Raw genomic sequence first — 24,359 nt, forward strand, 5'->3', positions numbered from 1 at the left:
TTCTATATTTTCCCAATAAAAAATAATTTTATGTTTATTAATTCCTCTTATTAGAAAAAAATTTAATTCCGTTTGATTAAAACTGTCATATGAAAATTTTTCAAGCAAACTGATCACAGAAGAGAGTCCTGGAGCACGGTGGGTCAGAACAAGTTCTACAGTTACACTGCCCTTGACACCTTTAACAACATGAGCTTGGGCCTCAGTTTCCTGGTCTGTGAAATGGGAATAATAATAGTGCCTACTCATAAAACAGCTGTGAGTCTTAAGTAAGAGATACCCCCAAGTGGTTAGTGTTGCTTTTGGCCTATAGGAGGTACTTCAATACCAACTACAAGCTGGTCTGAAGGGAACTGATCATCAGTTTTGAATGTACTGGATTCAGCCAGTGAAAGCAGCTGTGCACCCTGGGTCCTTACATTCCAAATGCATGCCACAGTGCTTTGTGGAAGCCCAGCTGGCTTTGTGGTTGGCCACAAGAACCTATACGAGCTGGAGTTTCCTGAGAATCACCATCAATGTCATTTCCTAAACCATCCTTCCACACGTAGTCAAGGAGACATGTCAGCAAGACACTGCTTCTCCCAGCCCCCTTACCAGAGACCAGCACTTCCTGAGCTCTTAATCCTCTCTGACTCATACAGACACTGAGCCATGTGAGGACCATGTGCATTTTGCAGATGAAGACAATGAGGCTCCGAGAGCTTCAGAAATTTGTCTGAAATCACAGAGTGGCTCAGAGATTTCACACGCACATCATTGTGATGTTAAAGCTTGGACTCTCCCACCACCATCAACACACACACACAAGTCAGCTCTTAACATCAGGATGCCTCCAAGGATGGCTTGAGCAGTCAGGCAGGGATGCAGACCCTGAGCAGTGGTCAGCCACTGCTGGACAGTGGAGAGCAGAGAGGTCCCATTTCCTCCTTTCTTTCCTCCATTCTGTAACCAAGGGATGTGTTCCTGTCTCTTCTCCTGGCAACCAGAGAGCAACACCCCTCTGTCTCTCAAGTGAAGTAGCCATCACTCTGCCACTCTTGGGGCTCTGGCAAAAGGCAATGAAGGACCCCACCCCTCAGCAACCTGGGCTCTGCCTGAGCTGCTCAAAATGCTTCCAGGTCAGAGGTGAGGACACAGCCATGCAAAGCTGGCCCTCAGGAATTACAGCAGAGGATGGAGGCCCAAAGTCCCTGAGGGAGCAGCAACATCAGCCAGAAACCACAGCTGACCTAGAGAGCTTTCTGCTTCTCCTGACTTTAACCAGCTTGAGACTCTGTCACCATATGTTTTTGAATAACAGCTACAAATTTTAAAAAATCATAACAAGAGCAGCAGCTAACATGTAGTACACATTCAATTCACTGTGCTAAAACATAGCTTTTAAAATTCCTTACAACTACCCAAGAGTGATTTTTATGAGCCCAAATTTCCTGATATTGATTCATGACGACAGTATGCAAGCTTATGTCCAGGGTGGTTTAGGAGGTGGGACCCTACTCCGAAGAATGAAGAATCTCAGAGGCCTGACAGGAAGGGTGCTGATGCCAAAAGAGGGGAAGAGGGCTGAGAGGGCACTTCCTTGAAAGAAAGAACAGCTGGGGTATTTGATCAGGGCTGGAGACATGCCCAGAGTCTGACTGGAGGAAGTGGGGTCTGGAGCCCTCAGCATCAATTTCTAGACCAGTATCTGAATTCCTCCAAGCCTACCTTGCTGCAAGGCATCTTGATGAGTTCTACTAAAATCTCATATCTCTGGTAAGTTCTTGATTTTTAACTGACTTGAGACCTAAACAATAAATTTGAAGAACAACTAACATGCACTGAGCATTTACTTTAATATGTCATACTTGCTTATCTCTTTTAATCCTTACAGCAACCCTCCCTGTTGAAGAAACCCAGGCACACTGAGGTTAAGTAATTTGCCCCGGGTTCCTCCTTTTTTAAGGAATAAATCAATGAACTCATGAATGATGGCACTATCAGTCTCCATCAGTGGTTCTTAAAATGTTAGCTTGCATCAGAACTCTCCAGAGGGCCAGTTAAAACACAGATGTGGGGGCCCCACCCTCAGAGTTTCTGATTCAGTAAACCTGGGGTGATGTCTCAGGGTGTGACTTTCCAACAAGCTCCCAGGTAATGCTGATGCTCCTGGTCCAGGGACCACTCTTTATGGTCTCGACAAGGAGTCAGAAAATCTTTTTTATGAAAGGGCCAGTAAATAAATGCTTTAGGCTTTGAGGATCAAGGAGCAAGATCAAGCTCATTATATGAGTACTCATATGACCGTTTTAAATGTAACCATTGAAAAATGTAAAATCTATTCTTAGCTTTCAGATCAAATTTGAGCTAGTGTGTGTGCTTGTGTACTCAGTCACTTCAGTTGTATCCGACTCTTTGTGACCCCATTGACTGTAGCCCACCAAGCTCCTCTGTCCATGGAATTCTCTGGGCTAAGAATACTGGAATGGGTTGTCATTTCCTCCCCCAGGGGATTTTCCCAACCCAGGAATTGAACTTGCGTCTCTTTTGTCTCCTGCATTGACGGACAGGTTCTTTACCACTAGCGCCACCTGGGAAGCCCAATTTGACCTAGACTCTAGACTAATTCCTGGCCTTGGTCCCTCTGTGCCCCATCTGACACCTGTTTCCTTCTTAAGATCCCTTCTGCCCAATGGCCTCCTCAGGAAAGTGCACCTTACCTTCAAGTGGCTGAGAGGCCGGCTGGTGTTCAGCATAGGTCACACAATGGCAGTGATGGTGGTACCAATGCCATTAAGGTCAGAAAACCTGCCCTGGAGCTGACCCCAAGCCTCTGGCACTCAGGGGCACCGTGGTCACTATGGATTAGAAATGTTCCATGAAGATGTCTGGAAACTGATCATGTTTTATTTTTTCCAGGGCTATATATAATACGAAAAGTTCTCTAGTGTTGTTTTGGGGGAAGTAGAAGATTTCTTATCATTTTTTAAAACAGGAATGATGATAATAAAGACACCCAAATTAATGTAATCTGCTTTGAAAGCACACCACTCTTTGCATATTTCAGATAACCTCAAAGCGAAAGATCTTGTACTAAGGTTTTGAGGTTTTACCATACTTATCAGGATCTATCTATGTTCTGAATTTTTGTGTTCATGGGTTTCTCATTTATTGAGCACCCACTTTTGTCCCTGGAGATTATAAGCAGGGGAAGAAAACCTAAGCCCCATGCAAAGAACCACCTTTCCATTCCACCCCACCCCCCCGGAAGTTCATGAAATTGGTGGTGCAGAGGACATTCCAATAATGACACTTGGCTACTGATGGTTTTTCCAATGATAACCTTGAGGAGCCCTTCACTCCCACGTGATCAGAGACATGTAAACAATTCCTGAACTCGATCCAGTTAGAACATGACTCAGAGCAGGTCTCTATGCTGAGCCCTCCTGGGGAATAACAAAGCAAGCGGTACAGCTTTCCCTGACATGCCTGGAGAGCTCTGCAAAACAGAGAAATCCAGCTTCAAAGGTCTCCAGTGAGGTCTCAGTGGGCTGTTAGCATCTTCCCCACAAGTTCAGTCTGCATGCTGGTTTGAACGTTTTCTCACTGTGAAAACATCCTGTATTGTGCCCCATGGCATGGGACTAAAATGCTGATGCCAGCACTATGCATACCACTCAACGTTCCAGGAAAGAGTGAGATTAAGGGAATGACAGAGAGAGAAAAAAGAGAGTGTATTAAGTACTGTACTTCAGTACCCACACTCTCTTGGCTACTAGTCAGAATCCAATGGTACGTGTTCTCCATGCTTTGCAGTCTTACAAATGGGCGCCCGATGTGGGAAGCAGAGGGATAAGAAGACTCCTGTAGAGGAGAGGAACTGGGCTCTCAAGGATGATGATCTCACCAGTGGTACTTGTGTGCTCAGTCATGTCCGATTCTTTGCAACCCCCATGGACTGTAACTCGCCAGGCTCCTCTGTCCGTGGCATTATCTAGGCAAGAATACTGGAGTGGGTTGTCATTTCCTTCTCCAGGGACTCTCTGTCAAATGTTGGCCAATCGCCTTCCTTCATTCAGGTCCGTAAGCCCTCTTCCCAAAGCTTCTGGAAGTTTCCAAAAGCTTGTGTGTTGGAAGTCAAGATTTTTGCAATTATAAAATTTGGAAAGTAGAAAGGTGGTTGCCAGGGGTGGGGGCAGTGGTAGAGGAAATAGGGAGCCATTGTTTACTGGGGGTGGAGTTTCAGTTTCGTAAGAGGAAAGAGTTCTAGAAATTGATCACACAACCATATGAATACACATTAACAGTATTGAATTGCATGCTTAAAAACTGTACGATGAAAAAAAAAAACTGTACGATGTTAGGCTTAATGTTTTATGTCATTTTGCCACAATTTTATTATAAAGCAATTTGGATCATATGATCTGAGCATCCCTACTAGGGTCTAGGGTAGTACCCTGAAATAAATATGTGGATTCTTCTGCAACGAAATGTACAACAGGTCACACTGATTAGGATATATGAAAATCATACAGTCTCACATCACTGCAGGTTATTTTGCCAATTAATTGTCAAACTGCCAAATATTCACTAAAAGACTTTTGGGTTTCAGCAGTCTATGGAATTTGGAATGGTAGCTCAGGAACTGTGAGTCTATAGCTCCCATTGACCCACCCTACCCCACACCTCAGTACGAAATGTTCATTATCCACAATTCACAGATGAGAAAATAGAAACAGGATACAGCAGATGTAGGAAAACTGCCACTGGCCAAAGGCCTGTTGACTTGTGGAAATGCAAACGTGCCTGGTTCCACTGCTGAGGCTTCACCTTGACCCTAGGCTAATGTGGACACAGAAATGGTCAACACAACACTGGAATCTGAAAGAAGTACTTTGAAACTCAAAAGAGATGCCAAAGAATCTATCCTGATATGGTGCTAGTGGAAGGTGTGTGAGATGGAGCCACTGGGGTTTGGACACTGGCCACGACTTGCACTCTCACCAGCCCAATTCATGTCCCTCTCAGAGGCAGAAACATGAGCAGGACGAACCTCTACCCTGTCTCTGGGAACTGTCCTTGGATCTTTTGTTTCTCAGGCCTGAGGTAAGGAACACCTCTGATCAGCGAGCTCTTCTCCCCTTCTCCACAACACTAATCATTTGCTTTCGACTGGGGCTATTCCCCCAGAAATAGAAAGCATGCAAAGGAGAAGTGCCTTTGATTCTCTCAGCCTGGCACATCTCCTGCATATTCCTAGGAGAAATGAGGCCAAAGGTAATCTGAAGCCTGACAGAGCTAACGAGAAAAAAGCATCTCATTCTCATCTCTCAAGTCTGAGGTCAGCCCTTGGTTTGGGGATGCTCCATAACTGCAGATACTATATCAACCGGTCTTCACTGCAGCAGCTCTGAGTTGATAGCAGACCTGCACTGACCACTGTCTGCCTTCTGCACATTCTCACGGGGCTCACCAGGAATCACTGCAGATGTCACATCAGAGCGCTAAAGAGCCTGAGGAGGGATGGTCCTCAGGGTCTCAGTGCTCGCTGACCCCAGAGGCAGAAAGCATCAAAGGGCCAAAGTCTGGGGTTCCAGAGGAGATGGAGAGAAGGGCTCTTGTTGTTCAGTCACTCAGTCGTGCCTGACTCTTTGCAACCCCATGGACTGCAGCATGCCAGGCTTCCTTGTTCTTCACTATCTCCTGGAGTTTGCTCAAACTCATGAACAGTATGAAATGGGGAGAACGGCTGACTCCTGAGTGAATGCTTCCTGAGAGTGGAGTGAGCAGGGGGTGGCCTCACAGGTCACAATCCTCCTGCCCTTTTCTGTGCACCTTCAGCAGCTGGGATCCCTGGGAAGCATGGCTGTCCTGTTGAGTGTATACTGGCAGCATTGGCGCCAGCACTGTTCCTCGCAGAACTTCTCAGCAAAGGAAGCCTTTCTGCTCAGGAGCGTGGACTCTCCCTTCTCTGTTAAATTAAACAAAGAGCTCCTCTGTTGACTGAGAGAGAACATTGGGCTTTCAGCATGGAATCTTTAACTAGAATGGAAAGAACGTCCATGAAACCCTGAGTCATCACAGCTGAGCAAGCTGTCCTGGCCTCCTGGAGCCAAAAGTGCACGATGGGTGCATTTAAACACATCTGCACATGCACACACACACACACACACACACACACAACTCAGGCTGAATGTAGATAAAACATGAGGTCCTCAACTAAGAATAACAGGCCCACTGTATTTGACATCAGTTCAGTTCAGTTACTCAGTCATGTCTGACTCTTTGAGACTCCATGGACTGCAGCATGCCAGGCCTCCCTGTCCATCACCAACTCCAGAAGTTTACTCAAACTCATGTCCATTGAGTCAGTGATGCCATCCAAACATCTCATCCTCTGTCGTCCCCTTCTCCTCATGCCTTTAATCTTTCCCAGCATCAGGGTCTTTTCAAATGAGTCAGTTCTTCACATATCTGACATCACTTAAATATAAATGGGAGCTTCCCACGTGGCACTAGTGGTAAAGAACCCACCTGTCAATGCAGGAGATGCAAGAGATTCGGGTTCGATCCCTGGATCAGGAAGATCCCCTAGAGGAGGAAATAGCAACCCACTCCAGTATTCTTGCATGGAGAATCCCATGGACAGAGTCAGACATGACTTAGCGACTAAACAACAGCAACAAATACACATGGAGTCTTTTTAACTAGGCACCACATCATGCCCTCACCTCTCTCCTTTCCCAGTATTAGATCTTGGGTCCAGATTCAGTGCTGGGCTGCCACTCCTTCCCTTTGATGTGTTGAGTATGATGATCGACCAGACACACCCACTAACTCATGACCCTGAAGTTCTGTGGCCCCAGCTTAAGGCCCATGAAATGCTGGTCCTGCAGGCCCTTCCAGGTCAAGGGTAGGGTGAAGAGAGGGAGCAGAAGTCTGTGTTATTGCACACATGGCAGTGTGGGAAGGGGTGAGGGAATAAAGGGGCAGAAGGCCCAGAAGCAGAGAACACTTGGAGCCAGGCCCTAGGGACACCAGAGAGGTGGGTCAAGATCTTCACTGTTTAAAAATGCTCAACATCGCTAATTGTTAGAGAAATGCAAGTTTAAAGCTATAACAAGGTGCCGCTTACAATGAATGGCCATCATTAGAAAGTCTACAAATAACAAATACTGGTGAGGGTGTGGAGAACAGGGAACCCTTCTACACCGTTGGTGGGAATGTAAACTGGTTTAGCTACTATAGAGAACAATATGGAGGTTCCTCAAAAAACTAAAAACAGAGCTACCATATGACCCAGGAATCCCACTCCTGAGTATATAACTGAACAAAACTGTAATTCAAAAAGATACATGCATCCTTATATTCACAGCAGAACTATTAACACAACAACCAAGACATGCAAACAACCTAAATGCCCATCAATAGATGAATAGATTAAGGAAATGTGGTACATACACACAATGGAATATTACTCAGCCATAAAAAGAATGAAATAATGCCATCTGCAGCAACATGGATAGACCTGGAGATTATAAGGCTAAGTGAAGTAGGTCAGAAAGATGAAGAAAAATACTATATGACATCACTTTTATATAAAATCTAAAATAAGATACAAAGGAACCTATGAAAGAGAAACAGACTCACAGACATAGAAAACAGACCTGTGGTTACCAAGTGGGGGAGGTGGGGGGGAGTCTGGGATTAGCAGGTACAAACTATTATATAAAGGATGAAGCAAGAAGGCCCTACTGTACTAAACAGGAAACTATATTCATATCGTATGGTAAGCCATAATGGAGTAGAAAATAAAAAAGAATGTATAGATTTGGTAAAGAAAGATTGATAACATTTGATTCAAAATTTTAACAGTGCCTCTGTATTTTTTCTTAAAAAGATAACAAGAGCATGAAAAACTTATTTCTGCTTCCTAAATCAAATAAAGCTCAACAAATTTTACAGCAGAAAAAATAAATCAATAAATAAGAAAAAAGCATGTACGTATAATTAAATTACATTGCTGTAGAGTAGAAATAAGGGGCTTCCCTGGTGGCTCAGTTGGTAAAGAATCCACTCACAATGCAGAGGAACCGGGTTCTATCCCTGGGTCTAGAAGATCCCCTGGAGAAGGAAATGGTAACCCATTCCAGGATTTTCTTGCCTGGGAAATCCCATGGATAGAGGAGCCCGGAAGGCTACAGTCCATGGGGTCACAGAAGTCTGACACAACTTAGCGACTGAACCACCACCACAGTAGAGATTAACACAACACTGTAAATCAACTATACTTCAATAAAGTATATGTACACACATATACATATAAATGGGAAAAAAAATCTTCACTGTTTAAGTGTGAGACACCAGTGTGTGCAAACGTCATGTCATTTTAACCCCTACTGGTATGAATGAAGAATGTCAACTTTACTTTGTTTCTTAATACTACAAGATAGCAGCAGAAACATACTTATGACATATGAGAGTTAAAAGAATCTGCTGAGATCTTCCAACCCCTTCATCTTACTGATGAGGAAATGGAGGCCAGGGCTCCTGGAACTAATCTAAGTTACAGAAGGACCAGGTGTCACAGAACCTGATTCTCCCAGCTCCAGTCCATTTTTAAGTTCTACTGTGAAAAGAGAAAAATGTAAATCTCTTTTGCCCGTATATTTGCTGTGCTAATTCACTTCAGTCATGTCCGACTCTTTGCGATGCTATGAACTGTAGCCCGTCAGGCTCCTCTGTCCATGGGGATTCTCCAGGCAAGAATACTGGAGTGGATTGCCATGCCCTCCTCCAGGGAATCTTCCGGAACCAGGGATCAAACCCATTCTCTTACATGTCCTGTACTGGCAAGTGGGTTCTTTACCAGTAGCTCCACCTGTGAAGCCCTGCCTGTAAATGAGCAAAACTAAAAATAATGCTTCATAATAATTGCTTTCTACCTCTGGCTAACTGTGCAGTATCTCAAGCATGTCATTAACATGTGTCAGATTCACTTTAACCTTTTGCAAGCCAAGCAATTTTAAATACAGGGCCAGCTATACTTTTTGTAGCTGTTGCTGCTGCTAAGTTGCTTCAGTCGTGTCCGACTCTGTGCAACCCCATAGATGGCAGCCCACCAGGCTCCGTCGTCCCTGGGATTCTCCAGGCAAGAACACTGGAGTGGGCTGTCATTTCCTTCTCCAGTGCATGAAAGTGAAAATTGAAAATTGAAATTGAAGTCACTTAGTCGTGTCCAACTCTTCGTGACCCCATGGACTGCAGCCTACCAGGCTCCTCCGTCCATGGGAGTTTCCAGGCAAGAGTAGTGGAGTGGGGTGCCATCGCCCCCTCTGATACTTTTTGTAGAGTGCAGCACAAAATGAAAACACATGGCCCTGGCCAGGGGCAGGGAAACCAATGTTTCCTTCCCACAGCCCAGCATCCCAATTTACAGCAGAAGGGCAACCCCCTAGGAATTGCAAATACCACGCCGAGATATGCTCAGTACCTGAATGGGAGGTGGTGGAGCAGTCCCTCTCCAAGCCACCAGCTGGATGAAGAGGAGCACTGTCACCTTACCTCAAGACCCTGTGGGATGCACACACCATCCTGAACCTCCTGAGTGTGCACCCAGGCTCCTGCTGGGGAGCAGAGGGCAGCCAGGGGACACATCCCTCTCCTACCCCAGTGCAACCTAGTCACTGCCCTGGTAGGGTCACACTAGAAGAGGTGTCAGAGTGCAAAGCAGGAGGCCAGGAGGACTTACTTCAATTTAATTACCTCTTTAAGGATTCTATCTCCAAACACAGTTACATTCTGAGATACTAAGGGTTAAAAGTTCTAACCTTCGACATATGAGTTGTTGTTGTTGTTGTTCAATCGTTCAGTGGTGTCCAACTCTTTCCAGTCCCATGGACTGCAGCACATCAGGCTTCCCTGTCCATCACCAACTCCTGGAGCTTGCTCAAATTCATGTCCATCGAGTCAATGATGCCATCCAACCATCTCATCCTCCGTCATCCTTTTCTCCTCCTGTCTTCAATCTTTCCCAGCATCAGGGTCTTTTCCAAAGAGCCAATTCTTCACATCAGGTGACCAAAGTATTGGAGCTTCAGCATCAGTCCCTCCAATGAATATTCAGGATTGATTTCCTTTAGGACTGACTGGTTTGATCTCCTTGCAGTCCAAGGGACTTTCAAGAGCCTTCTCCAACACCATAGTTCAAAAGCATCAATTCTTTGGTGCTCAGTCTTCTTTAAACATAAGAATTGGGGAACACAATTCAATCAGTGATGGATACTGACCCTAAAAAGTTGGATATTCTGTAGAAGTGATCTCAGGGAAAACAGTTCACTAAGAATCTATACCCAGTCTATGGCTTCTCTCAGAGAGGCCTTCTCTAACCCCCCTGATCAATCAAGTTCCTCTTCTAGACGTTCTTCCAGCCTCAATGCTCATACACATTATTTTTATAATTTTTAAGTTCTCCTCCCACTAGATTATATAAGTTTGTGAGGGCAGAGTCCAACTATGAATGTTAAGAGCTTTGTCCCTTAGTATCTGGTCCACAGGAAGCAACAAACTAAAATTTTCTAACTAAAGGAAGGTGAATCAATGACATACAAATCAATGGAAATAAATGCTGGAACCTTCTAATCTTTGGCTTACTGACCCAGGAAACACCCTGGGGACATACTTCTTGAGCCTTTGGAGGAGAAAATTGGGAACATAAAGTGCATTTATCATTTTCTCAAATATTTAATTTCAAATCTAACAAGTAAATTTCCTTCTCCACAACAAATTTGTGGCTATTTAACAAGACTTCCAGCTGCTGCACAGAAATGGGACTGACTGAGTGTATGTGTCTGAAGCGGGAGAATGTTTGTTTTCCCATATGCTGGCATTAATCAAACCGTGGGACAAACATGTAGTTAACATTAATCACCAAAAAAAACACATCTCCCTTGCCTCAGTGACTCGGAGCACTCCTGGAATGCTGAGACCCCTAGCCCAGGTAAGATGCATGTCCTGCTCACACCTGCAGGACCCCACTGAAAACATACATCATTCAATGGACAAACATTTATCAAACAAACAATTATGCATCATACATTGGCCTTGGATACAAGTATCTCTGACACTTGGGATTCAAAGATGAGTCTTGTGGTGAAAACAGAATACAAGTTCACTAGAACAATCATGAATGAAGTTATGACTCACTCATTTATTTACTCACTCATTCATTCAACGTTTACCAGGTCCTTACTATGACAGGCTCTGTCCAAGGCAGTGGGGATTCACCAGAGTTTAAAAATGAGGAAGTATTTGCTCTCATGGAACGCATATTCTTGTTTTGGGAGAGATAGATAATAAACAAACAGGTAAAATAACATCAGATGATGACAAGTGCTATGAAAATAAATAAAGCAGGAGAAACAGTTTACAAAGTGAGAGAGAGAAAGCTATCTTGCTTAGTGGTCAAGGAAGTCTTCTTTGATTGGGTGATTTTGAGCAGAGACCTAACTAGCATGAAAGAATGAGCCATGAAAAAATCTTAGGGAGGCGTATTCCAGGCAGAGGGAATAGTGAGCGCACAGGCCCTGGAGTGAGCCTACGTCCAGGAATGCCTGTGAGGCAGGGAAGGAGGGGCAGAGCAGTAGGAAGGTGCTCTGTAGAGCAGCTGCCATGTAGATGGCAACCAGAGGCCACAGCAAGATGCAGAGTGAGCTCAGGAAAGGGACTATCAGTCCTACATGGAGGGGAGAGGCCTCACAAGGAAGGAGCATTTGAAATGAGACTGAAATGACGCCAGCAGTTTGCCTAGTGGACCATCTGAGAATTCATCTTCCCACTCTCCGCAGGAAGCTGGAAGCCACATGTGCTCTAGGTTCAAAGACCAGCACTCGGCTACAGATGACTGGCCTGGTCCTCTCTGACTCACTCATCTCCCAAGGCATCTGCTCTTCTTCTTCACCGCTACTGAGAAGACGCACCTGTACATCCCTAGCTGATGGTTCTCTCAGGCCTCCATCTCCACATTCCTGCCAGGATCACTGTTATGTTCACCATCGCACCCCTAGATCTAGAACCGTACCTGGCACGAGGTAGGAGCTTGTTGAGTAAATAAACATCTCTTGCTTTTTCTCATCTATCTATCTTTCCATCCTCTTTTTTTCTTTTTCCAAAACAAGAATTCAAAGTAGCTGCTTTCAGCTACAGCCTCAGGCCACATCTTTGTCTTGCATTTTCCTCTTCAACGGCAAGGTATGGGAGTATCCACTGAACTCCTTCAGGAAGGCATGGGTATTCTCGTGGGTTAAACTGGCTCCACAGAGGTGAAAATACAAGCATCCAGTCAGCTGCCAGATGCAGCACAGATGGTCAGTAGGTTCAACACTTTTGAAGTTCAACATTTCTGAGTTCCTACCCTGGCCAGGAAGTCTGCCAAATCATGGGGACACACCTGTGAATGAGCAGACCTGATTTTTATCCTTGTTGAGCTTATTGCCTGGAGAAGGACACAGACAGACGTTCATTATATGATAAAGCCCGTGGCAGGGCCAGTAGCTGGTGATAACAGTCACAGGAGAGACACCTAACACAGCAGAACCTAGCGAACCTAACACTGTTCTTTTGGCAGTCTAGAAGGTTTTCTAAAGGAAGCCGTGTGTGAGTCCTAGAGATAAACACTGCAGAGCCAGGAAGGCACTGGGGAGAACGTGTTTCTGAAGAAGGGCTCTAAGTGCGAGGGCTGGAGGCAGTGAACAGCTTTGAGATAAACAGTAGTTCAGGATGGCACAGACTATACTTGGAATGACAAGTGATGAAACTGGAGCAACAGGCAAAAGTCACACAAAGAAGGAGATCCTAAAACTCACTTAACAGCTGGGTCTCTATCCTGAGGGCATGCTGGCAGGCTTTTAGCACGGGAAAGAGATGAGCTGATTTGCTTTAGAAATATTTCTCTGGCTTCTAATGGGTGAGATCAAGGGTGGGGAGACTTCAGTGGTCCAAGTGAAAGCTTACGATGCTGAAGGCAGACATATTTAGAAAGCTATTTAGGTAGCAGAAATGACAAGACTTGTAATGTGTGTTGATTGAAGGCATGAATCAAAGAAGAAAACCCAGGAGTTTGTTTGCCATACAGAGCTTTGAAGCTAGAGACGGAGTTGTTCATTTTTTAGGGACAGTATCACAGTCCTGTAAGGGTCATTGATGGCTCTAGCCGTAAGCATACCAGAGTGGGATGCAGCGATGAGACAGCCCTCTGCATCTCTGCAGGCAGTAGGAGGGAGCCAGAGGTGGGTCAGACCAGGATAAATCTCCTCCCAGACTCACTGAAGGTACATGGAAACACAAGGATGACCAAGGGCAAAGCTAGGAGCCACTTCTCATCAAGATACCTTGTGTGTGTGTGTTTCCCTACCGAGTGGTGGGAAGGGAAGAAGAGTTTAACAGCTAACTACTCACATAACATTTCTTCTGTGATCTGAATGAGAAGGAAGTCCAAAGGGGAGGGGATATGTATATATGTACTGCTGATTCATTTCATTGTACAGTAAAAACTAACATAACATTGTAAAGTAACTATACACCAATAAAAATTAATTTTTAAAAGGAATAGGATTTCTAAGGGAAAAAAAAACTTTCTGCTGTATGAGAGAATCACCTTTCAGCTGAAAGTGATCCCTTGCTCTTATAGATCCAAATCCCCTTTCCAGCCTAGAATGCACTCTCCAGTGTCCTTTGCCTCCCAAATTCTACCCCAACTTCAGCACAGTCCTACTCACTCTGACAACATATGCCCAGCACAGAGCACCTGGAGGAGATTAAATGAACAGATGCCATGCTTCCCAGGGAAGCTGTTTCCTGTTTGGGGAATGGGAATGTATGGACCTGAAATGAGTCAAAAAATTGTCAAATGCTGAGAAAATGCAAAGAAAGAAACAACCATGGTGAGGTCTGGCTAATGAATAAGGGCTTTTGACTGGATAAATAAGTATCTCATCACTACAGAGAAACATTCCTAAGGTGTTAGTACTCTGAATTCCTACAGTCTTGGTCTTGGATTTTACTAAGCGAACAAAACTAACCAGGTTACCATTTTATTTTCCCAAAGCAGTATTTCCCCAAGTTCTTTCCAATAATTTCTTCATTCCTCTCACTGGTAAAATCTAGGAGCACTTTGCCAATCCTCCTACCAGTCCTGAAAGACAAGTCATCAAAAATAAACATAACTTCACTAAAAAAAAATTAAAACTATTGAATAACAATTAAAATTTTAACTACCTCATAGCAAGGCAAAGCATGGATCACTGTAGAGTAGCTATAATCATATGGCAATCAGGAATTCAAGAAATTTAAGATAAGCCTCAGGCAGGTTGTACCAAGAAAGTACGCTGTTAGCCAAGGAAAATTAACAGTGCATTATAGACTCAACAGAAAGTATGGTGATTGCTTAGATCTTCAACTCACTGAATTTCCATTAAATCAGAACAAAACTATAAAGAATACCACCCCCCAACACACAATATCAGATTAGTGATCTGATATGCTAATTCTAATGAGCAATTGTTAATGCTATTATAATATTTAACATTTGTACAGACTACTTAGAAAGGAACATTCCAAATGACTTAGATGAGAAATCAACCCAAGACTTCAATATGGTGGACCAAATACTCCAAAAAAACTCTCCCAGTATTAAGCCCCTAACAAAGCTTATAGCATTTAAAAGGGGGACTGAAAAAATCCTCAGAGGCCATAAATCAAAAAGAAGTCAGCAGAAATTCAGGAGAAAAGTAAAAGATGCAGTGTGATGATCTTTTTTGCGTCAACTTGCCTTGGCTACAGTCTTTTTTTTTTTTAATTAGTTTATTTTCTATTTTTTAACTTTACAATATCATATTTGTTTTGCCATACATTGACATGAATCCACCATGGGTGTACATGTGTTCCCCTTCCAGAACCCCCCTTCCACCTCCTTCCTCATCCCATCCCTCCAGGTCATCCCGGTGCACCAGCCCCGAGCACCCTGTATCATGCATTGAACCTGGACTGACGATTGGTTTCACATATGATAATTTACATGCTTCCATGCCATTCTCCCATATCATCCCGCCCTCACCCTCTCCCATAGAGTCCATACACTCTCCGACATAAACCACAGCGGGATCCTCTATGATCCACCTCCCAGAATATTGGAAATAAAAGCAAAAATAAACAAATGGGACCTAATTAAAATTAAAAGCTTTTGCATAGCAAAGGAAACTATAAGCAAGGTGAAAAGACAGCCCTCGGAATGGGAGAAAATAATAGCAAATGAAGCAACGGACAAACAATTAATCTCAAAAATATACAAGCAACTCCTGCAGCTCAATTCCAGAAAAATAAACGACCCAATCAAAAAGTGGGCCAAAGAACTAAACAGACACTTCTCCAAAGAAGACATACAGATGGCTAACAAACACATGAAAAGATGCTCAACATCACTCATTATCAGAGAAATGCAAATCAAAACACAACGAGGTACCATTTCACGCCTATCAGAATGGTTGCTATCCAAAAGACTACAGTCTTATTTATTCAGACAAACACTATTTTGGGTGCTACTGTGAAGGCATTTTGCTGTTGTTGTTTAGTTGCCAAGTCACATCCAACTCTTTGCGACCCGATAGACTGTAGCCACCAGGCTCCTCTGTTCATGGGATTTCCCAGCAAGAATACTGGAGTGGGTTGCCATTTCCTTCTCCAGGGGATCTTCCTGACCCAGGGATCGAACCCGGGTCTCCTGCATGAGCAGGCAGATTCTTTACCGCTGAGCCACCTGGGAAGACTGAAGGCATTTTGTAACTGTAATTGAAGTCCATAATCATTTGAATTTAAGATTATTCTTGATAATCTAGTAGGCCAGATTCAATCAGTCAAACAACCTTAAAGGCAGAGCTGAGACTTCCCAGATGAAGAAATTCTGTCTGTGGACAGGTATTTCAACCTATGGATGAGAGAGGCAGCCGGCCCTTCCTGCCTTGATTCTGGATTTGCCTAGCCAGCCCCCCAATATCATGTAAACAATTTCTTGCAAGAAACCTCTTAATAGATACTTTCTATTGGTTCTGCTTCCCTGGCTGACCCCTGATTGATGCATGGAGCTCCCCTATCTCTGCTCTGGACAGAAGAGGCAAGTTTAGGACCACCCCCCACCCCCACCGGCGAAAAGCCAGATCAGGATCCATTAAGTGAAAAAGTGAACCCAGAAACCAAGAAACAAGTAAGCAAACCTAAACTTGGCTCTCTGAGCTTCAACTCTGAGTGGAGGGCAGGAAATTATTCCTGGAGCATCTTCAAATCATAGATTTGGGGCCCGACTTCACAACGGAATATGTGTAACTTCACCAGTAAGCAGAGAAAGATACCATTCCACGTTCACCAGACTGGCAAAATTTATAAATGAGAATATCAAGTATTAGACAGAATATGTAACAATGGGAACTGTTATATTCACTGCTCCTGAACAACTTTGGAAAGTAATTTTACATCTGGTAAAGTCACAGATGTATATATCCTATGAGACATTGCTTTCATTCCATACTAGTTATATGCCCTGGAAAAGCCTATGAGCCTGTGTTCTTAAAAAACATGTACAAGATGATCTTTGCAATATAATGTATAATAGCCCCAAACTGGAAGCAGTTCAGATCCATTCACAGAAGACCAGTCCAAGTAAAAGTCATATAATGGGAGTTTCTACAACAGAAAAAAAGGAATTACAGCTACATGTCCTGGCACAAACACAATGTAGTGGAACAAAAAGTCCAATGCATATATTAAGATTTCATTTCCTTTCATGATCTTACCACGTATTTTAAAGATAAAATCTGGACTAGATCTCTGTCCTAAATCCAGGCTGATACTCTTCAGACCAAGGTCTAATTCTACTCACAACTGTACCCACAGAATCTTGGAGAGTACCAGACATAAAGTGCTGGTACCCAACAGACACCCAACAGATACTTGGTGACTGAATGAATAGCTTCTGACCACAAAAACACACTCCAGGAACCAGACCCTGTGTTTCCAGCCTAGTGTCCTGATGTATGAAATCCTAAAACCTGACTTTACTTCCTTGGACCCCTTTCTGCCATAGATGACCCTGCAGCTGTTATCATCTAACCTGATTCCACTTCCCCAGCTTCCAGAAACCAGATACTTCCATCTAAGCTCCACTCAAGCCCCAGTATATGTTCCCACCAAAAACCCAAAGAGAAGAGAACTTGTCAATGTCAATAAAATGAGGCTTTGAAATTTGCTCTAGATTTAATTCCAGCAATCTGTATTTTCCCATCATTTAACATGGAATCCAGAAAGTTGAACAAAAAATTTGACAGGGCTCAGGAAATATAACACTTAGAACAGCAAACAAAACTGGTTAAGAAATTTCAGTTCAAACTGATAACAAAATAACATCATATTAAAGGTCTGGGTTGATTTCATTGGGCCATATGAAAAGAGACTGAAATTCCCGAGTACCTTCCTATTTGGGAAATAAACATAAGTGAAGGGACACATTTTAGGGGAAAGTGATTCACTTTCTCTCCAAAAGTCCTAGAGTACTTTTAAACTACATCTTTTTATTCAATACCAGGGGTGTTTCTGCTTTGAACATTACAAAGATAGAATGCTTTCCACAAGGAAAGGTGATCTTTCTCGATATAATCACAGTAATTCGATCTTGTAGCACCGATCTCCCTAAGCACAAGGTATACCTTAATGTGGGTTAATGACATGGCTAGCGTCAGTGAATTCCATCCCCTCCACAGTGTAACACGGTACAAGAACACTGCAATTACCTGGCTCAGAGAGACCAGCACATTTCAATATGCCAAGATTTTAAAATTCCAAATGTCAAGTACACTTTAAGAATAATTGCCAGCACACTAACTTATTCTGCCGTCTGTCTCTAGCTGTCATGTAAATACTGCATTTCACTTACTGTCTTAGGAAAGGAGATAGTCACAAAGAACTGATACTGCCTCCACATCTAGAAGCCTCACATTTCTTTTTTCTTTTTATCAATGTTATGTGGACTGGATACACTCTAGGTTCTAGATTCATCTATATGGCTACAAGTCACTCTTCATTTCATTTTAATGATTCACTGAATTTCTATTTTGCACCTATACTATGTTACATACTGTTTGGGGAGTGAGTTCCTACTCTAATGAAGCTGTCCAAATAGTTGATGGAACAAGATTTATATTCAAGGAAGACTTCAGCCAAAAGAACCTTAGCTAAATTCATCATCTGATAACATGTTGGTATTTTTTCAGTTTCTCTTCACATATCATTATCAGCATCATCAAATATTTAAATCTGCCTTGCATATACAGATATGACAAGCTGTCTAGTAATATTCCACATTAATGTATTATAACACTGCTGATATTGAAAAGCACTGTCTCTATCTTCCTGTAAGGAATTAAAAAGAGACTTAAAAAAAATTCAGCATTACTAATACCATATAAATATCATCAACCAATGTGGCAAGGATGTAGGAGATTCCTTTCCCCTTTCCTGTTAAGAATACAGACTTGAGTACAGAGAAGTGAAATGTATAAGGGTACATATTTTCTGGCCACAGAGTGGGGAAGAGAAAACAGATTTGAATAATAACAGGTCTCATAAAAAAAAAAATATAGCAAAACAAACTCCCCCATTCAGTGAGGAGATTAAGTACAATACCCTTTAATCCACAGGTTGGCTCCTTCATCTCTGGGATGCCTCGCCTCTGCCTCCTGTATACGACATGTGGGTGGTACTCTCCCTCAGCCAGCGGATGCTTTTTGACAGGCTCAATGAAAAAGTCTCCATGGGGTAGATGGAAAAATCCAGTCTGTAAATACATGCAAGACAAAGGTTTTATTTGAATCCATTCTTTATCTGGGCAAAGAAAATTCATAAAGTGAAAATTATATAGATTAGGATGACCTCTGAAACTCAAAAGACTTTCATAGTCTGCCATTTGATCTCACAGAATGGCGACATGTAAATAATTCAGTGAAATGTCTTCATAGTCATAGTTATTAAATGTTTGGGGGTCATGAGCCCTTTGAGACACTAATGAAAGAAAGTGTATACACACACACATATCCAAAAGTAGCAAACAATTTTTCAGGTTTGTGGATTGCCTCTACCCCTCAAACCCACTGCTGGTTATCTATAAATCTCAAATTAAGAACAGGGCTTCCCGGTTGCCCTGTTATGGAACTTGTAGTTCATATTTCATGGACATTTTTGGGAAACATTCATCTGTATGTGGGTAGCCCAGCTACATGCTCAGATGTGGTTTCATCTTATTTGTTTATTTTGTTTTGACTGCACTAGGTCTTCATTGCTGTGTGCCAGCCTTCTCTAGTCATGATGAGCAGAGGCTACTTTCTAGTTGCAGCATGCGGGCTTCTCGTTGCTGTGGCTTCTCTTGTTTCAGAAAGTAGGCTCTAGGGTGTGAGGGCTTCAGTAGTTGTGGAGTATGCGCTCTAGGGCTCAGGATTAATAGCTGTGGTACACAAGCTTAGTTGCCCCATGGCATGTGGAATCTTCCCAGACCAGGGATCGAACCCCTGTCCCCAGTAGTGGGAGGCAGACTCTCAACCATTGGATCACCAGGAAAGTCCCATGGTGGTTTGACTTGAAGTGTTTAATGCCATTCTACTCTCAAGGAAACAAAGAAATATAATACTGATCTGAGACTTGAGTTTCCAGGAGTCTAAAGCAGGCACTCTCATCTCACAGATAGGGGAATTAGCAATAAGATGGGAAATGATGGGCAACGAGTAACTCTTTCTGGAGGTCAGGTCTAGAAGTAGGGTAGTATAGCCGACAACTCTGTTTTCTCTCTGTAAAAGTTTCTGTGTGTCCACTTAAGATATTTAGGAACTGCTTTGCTAGTGACCTCCTATGACGGACTTAACTCTCAGGATCTGACTTCTATGTTGATGAAAAAGATGGCTTGCTGCAGACACCCTGTTTGCAGCATCACACTGGAGTGACCAATAGCTCAGACTTTGGAATTAGCCTGTGTTCACATTTCAGCTCCTCCACTTTTTAGTTCTGTGATGTGGGACAAACAACTTGCTCAGTTTGAGCTTTCTCAACTAAAAAATGAGGATAACCAACGGATGCCATGAAGCTTAAATGAGTTAATATATGCAAAGCTCCTAGAAAAGGGTGTGGCCTACATTCTTATTTGTTATCAGACTCTTTCCAGAAGTCAGATTTCATGTCTTTTCATTGTCTTAGGGTCTCTAGAGTCAATATAACAGTTTTGTGAATATTGTTTACAAAAATAAACCTGGGAAGTTTGAGGTTAGGAAAACTATGAAGGGGTCCCAAAGTTCAAGGTCACTCATCACATCTTAGCAAGCCAGGGCTGCTCTGCTCCGTAGGTGAGTCTGAAGATGAGCTGAGTGCACCCCCTGTCCTCACCCCAGGTTAGGAGGCAAAAGGGGCTCCATGAAGGGAAATATTCTCTGTTGAACAGGCTTTGACTTTGGGGTCTTTCCAAAATGGTTGCCTCACTGTTATTGCTGTTCAATCACTAAATCGTGTCTCTTTATGACCCCACGGACTACAGCACACCAGGCTTCCCTGTCCTTCACTATCTTGCAGAGTTTACTCAAACTCATGTCCACCGAGTCGGTGATGCCATCCAACCATCTCATCCTCCATCACCCCCTTCTCCTCCTGCCCTCAATCTTTCCCAGCATCAGGGACTTTTCCAATGAGTCGACTCTTCATACTAGTAATATAACCAGATCTGAATATACACCTCACACATTCTTATTTTGATTACTGATTTTTAAGTATCTTTGATAATAAGGAGAATAGAAAAAAATAACTTTTTACTGAAAGTCATAAGAATAGCTGTGTGACCTTGAATAGGTCACTCAACCTGTAAAATGTAGATAATGCCTACCACCTCACAGGGCTGTCAGGAGGAGCAAATGAACTGAGGCTTATCAAAGTGCCATGCAAACAGCTTTACAAAGGCACAGTGATGATATTTTAACTACCAACTCCAATAGCTGACATCTGACTTCAAATTTGCTCACATTTGCTGACAGTTTTTATTCTCAGCATCTTTCTTTGAGAAAAAAACCTCTGGGACAGGAAGCATTGACAAGGTCCAGATTGTAAAGTAGCTAGAAACAGACTCATGTAGGACTGAGATTCGGTTTTATTTCTACTCTGAGACAAAGAGCAGGGACATAAAGAGACAGTGGACTTCTTGCAAGTGAAGCTCATTTGTTCCATGGAAATGAAATAGAAGGCAAGGACTCCTCAGGCATGGCCAGTGTGCAGTCCCTCTGTGCAACTTCCATCAATCTAATACTAAAGTCTTTGAAGAAAAAAAAAAGTAACATCAACAAGAAGGATGTACTGGTATTTCTCCAGCCTCAAATTTTGGACCCAGGTGGTGCAGAAGAAACAGATGGGACTCCAGTTGAGAACACAATAACTGTTTTATGGGCAACGTGAATGAGGGTGCCCAAAAGTCAAATGAGCATTTTCTTAACTGCTTCCTTCCATTTGCATTTTAACACAAGGTCAGTTTTGCCAGCAGGCACCTGGAAATCAGCTACCTCTCCATCCTAAATACTTCTCAGAAGCTGGGCAGAGCCCAAGGAAAGCTGGGTGACTCATCAGCTGGAGGGGAGGCAGGACATCTGCTCATAGGAAGGGGGGGTGCTGGCCTCAGGACCCCATGTGTATTGCAGAGAAGGGAATGGACAGGAGAGGAGATGCTGCTGGTTCGGGGAGAGTGAGGTGAGAAGATTTCCCAGCTGAGCTCTGCATCTCCCTCTCCCCCAATATATAAACACAGAGCTTTGTACATCTGGTACCCAAGGGGCCACAGCTCACTGGTCTCTTCTCATCTAACCAGAGCTGGGTCATGCTGGAAAATCATATACCCTTTGCATTCCAATAGAAGTAAGGACTGGCTCCATGCTCTCCCTGAAGCTAACTGCCCAAGGGGACCACCTTCTTCTGTTGCCAGCTTTGGATTTGAACCAGAGAAGGCGCTCTATATTCCACTGTCTTTTATAAACTGCTTACGTCTTGTATCTTTTTTCAAAAACTTTTTATTTTATATTGCAGTAGAGCCAACTAACAATGTTGTGATAGTTTCAGGTGGACAGCAAAGAGACTCAACCAATCATGTATCTGTTCTCCCCCAAGGTCTTAGGTGGCTCAGATGGTTAACAATCTGCCCACCAATGCAGGAGACATGGGTTTGATCCCCGGGTCAGGAAGATTCCCTGGAGAAGGAAATGGCAACCCATTCCAGTATTTTTGCCTGGAGAATCCCATGGACAGAGAAGCCTCACGGGCTACGTTTATGGGGTCACAAGAGAGTTGGACACGACTTAGCGACTAAACAAACAAAAAATTCTCCCCCAAACTCCTCTCCCGTCCAGGCTGCCAGATAACATTAAACAGTTTCCTGTGCTAAATAGTTAGGTTCTTGTTGGTTATCCATGTTAAATATATCAGTGTGTATGTGTCAACTCTCATATCTTTGAAGGAGACTGGGAATGGACCTGAAGAAAAAGTACCCAATTCTCTGGGGAATTCTCAGATTCCTGAAAGAACCAGAGCAGGATGAGCCCCTGGCAGAAGTCCAAAGAACACAAGCTTGCCCTTTCACCTCAGTTCACCTCCCTCATCTCTTCCTCCTCTCAGCATCCCAGCATGCCGCTCAGTGTCTTTCAGAAATAAACTCACCTCATTGTTCTAAGTTATAAATACCCGTGAATGCTTCCTGAGGCTCTCTTCTAAGAATTATTCTAAATAAACTGTATTTCGAAGCACTATAAACATGCAGAAAAATATACAAGTTATAACTGCAAAGTCCCATAAAACTTTCACAGAGGAAACACCTAAATTCAGGAAGAGAAGTTTCCAGTAGCAAGAAACTTCCTGCTTCACTTCTCACTCAATATCACCCCCAAGGGTAGCCTTATTCTGATTTCTAACACTAATAGATTCATTTTAAATCTTTCCTTAATTCTTTACAGGAAGGGCCACTTGATACAAAAAGTAATAATGTCTACTCCGTGCGTGCTAAGTCACTTGTCATGTCCGACTCTTTGTGATCCCCTGGACTGTAGCCCATCAGGCTCCTGTGTCCATGGGATTCTCCAGGCAAGAATACTGCAGTGGGTTGCCATGCTCTCCTCCAGGGGATCTTCCCCACCCAAGGATCAAACTCATGTCTCTCATGTCTCCTGTATTGGCAGGCGGGTTCTTTACCACTAATGCCACCTAGGAAGCCCTAATAATGTCTACTAGTTCATTTCAAATGTTAGAGACTGGCTGGTGGAAGAAATTTAAGGCAGGGCGATGTCTCGAGACCCATTAAATCAGACTCTTCCTACTGCTTCCTCCTTGGCCCCAGATGGTGGGGATGAGACAAAGGGCTGAGCTACCTTGGTGAGAATCATTTGGCATTGAAACTCAACTGCTCTCTGCTAAGCAGGAACAGGGGTAGGACCTTCAGAATCTTTAGGACCAATTTCTTTTTCCTAGTCTTCCACTGAGAATAGTTGCCTACAACCTCTCCTCCTTCTCCTCAACTCCCATCAAAGTATTAGTCATCTGGATGTACTTGATGTTATACTTCAGTTAATGCAATGATTTTGGGTCCAGTGGGAAACTGGTAGTATCTTTCAAGAAATTTGTGAATAGATTGTTCTAGAATTACAAAGCCATGAGGCCTTGAAGAGTCACCTGGTCTAGGCTGTCATGCCTTCAGCTTTTACCACAGGTAAAAACAGCAGGCTGAAGAATAAAAACAATGATATTGTAAAAGACATGGGGGAAGTTATCAAACCAATTCCAACACTCAGCACTCAGGGCCCTGTGTTGCACAAGTCAAGGGGGTAATAGTCACATAGATACAACTGTGAGTGGAGCTCCCTGGAGGTGTGCAATGGAGCATTGTCACTAAAACACATTAGCCTGTCCTGGGAAGAAATTCCTGTTCATTTGAAAATTCAGAAGTTACCAGATCAATTTGTTTCCTCCCATGGTGATGAAGACAATAATAATTTCAGAGCATATTCTGAAATCAAGAACAGAAAAAAATTGATTTGAGATAAAGATGTATCCAAGACACTCAATTATAGTACATAGATCACTGGGAAAGATATCACCTGTGGCCCACTATATACACAGGAAAGAAGATAAAATCAGACCCCCCCCCCTCCATATTAGTCTTCTTGATGATCAATCTGCATCTGTCACATGGCCAGCCCAGGGCTAAGATGTCTAAGAGGGGCAGTGACCCCTGCCCTCGAGGTTTACAACCTAGCCAGGAAGACAAGACTGAC

General features: G+C 43.3%; 1 protein-coding gene across 2 annotated transcripts in view; it reads right to left on the bottom strand.

The window, feature by feature from the left end:
• The window catches only part of ADAMTS12 (ADAM metallopeptidase with thrombospondin type 1 motif 12), a 370,221-nt gene that overhangs the window by 210,047 nt on the left and 135,815 nt on the right, over positions 1-24,359 (bottom strand). For both annotated transcript variants that reach the window (XM_081521438.1, XM_081521437.1), the window contains one exon: positions 18,709-18,859. In XM_081521438.1, coding sequence (XP_081377564.1) covers positions 18,709-18,859 — 151 coding nt within the window. The remainder of the gene's footprint in view (positions 1-18,708; positions 18,860-24,359) is intronic.

The sequence above is a fragment of the Giraffa tippelskirchi genome, chromosome 8 (genome assembly GCF_054371585.1).
Source record: "Giraffa tippelskirchi isolate mGirTip1 chromosome 8, T2T-mGirTip1v1.2.pri, whole genome shotgun sequence".
NCBI lineage: Eukaryota > Metazoa > Chordata > Mammalia > Artiodactyla > Giraffidae > Giraffa > Giraffa tippelskirchi.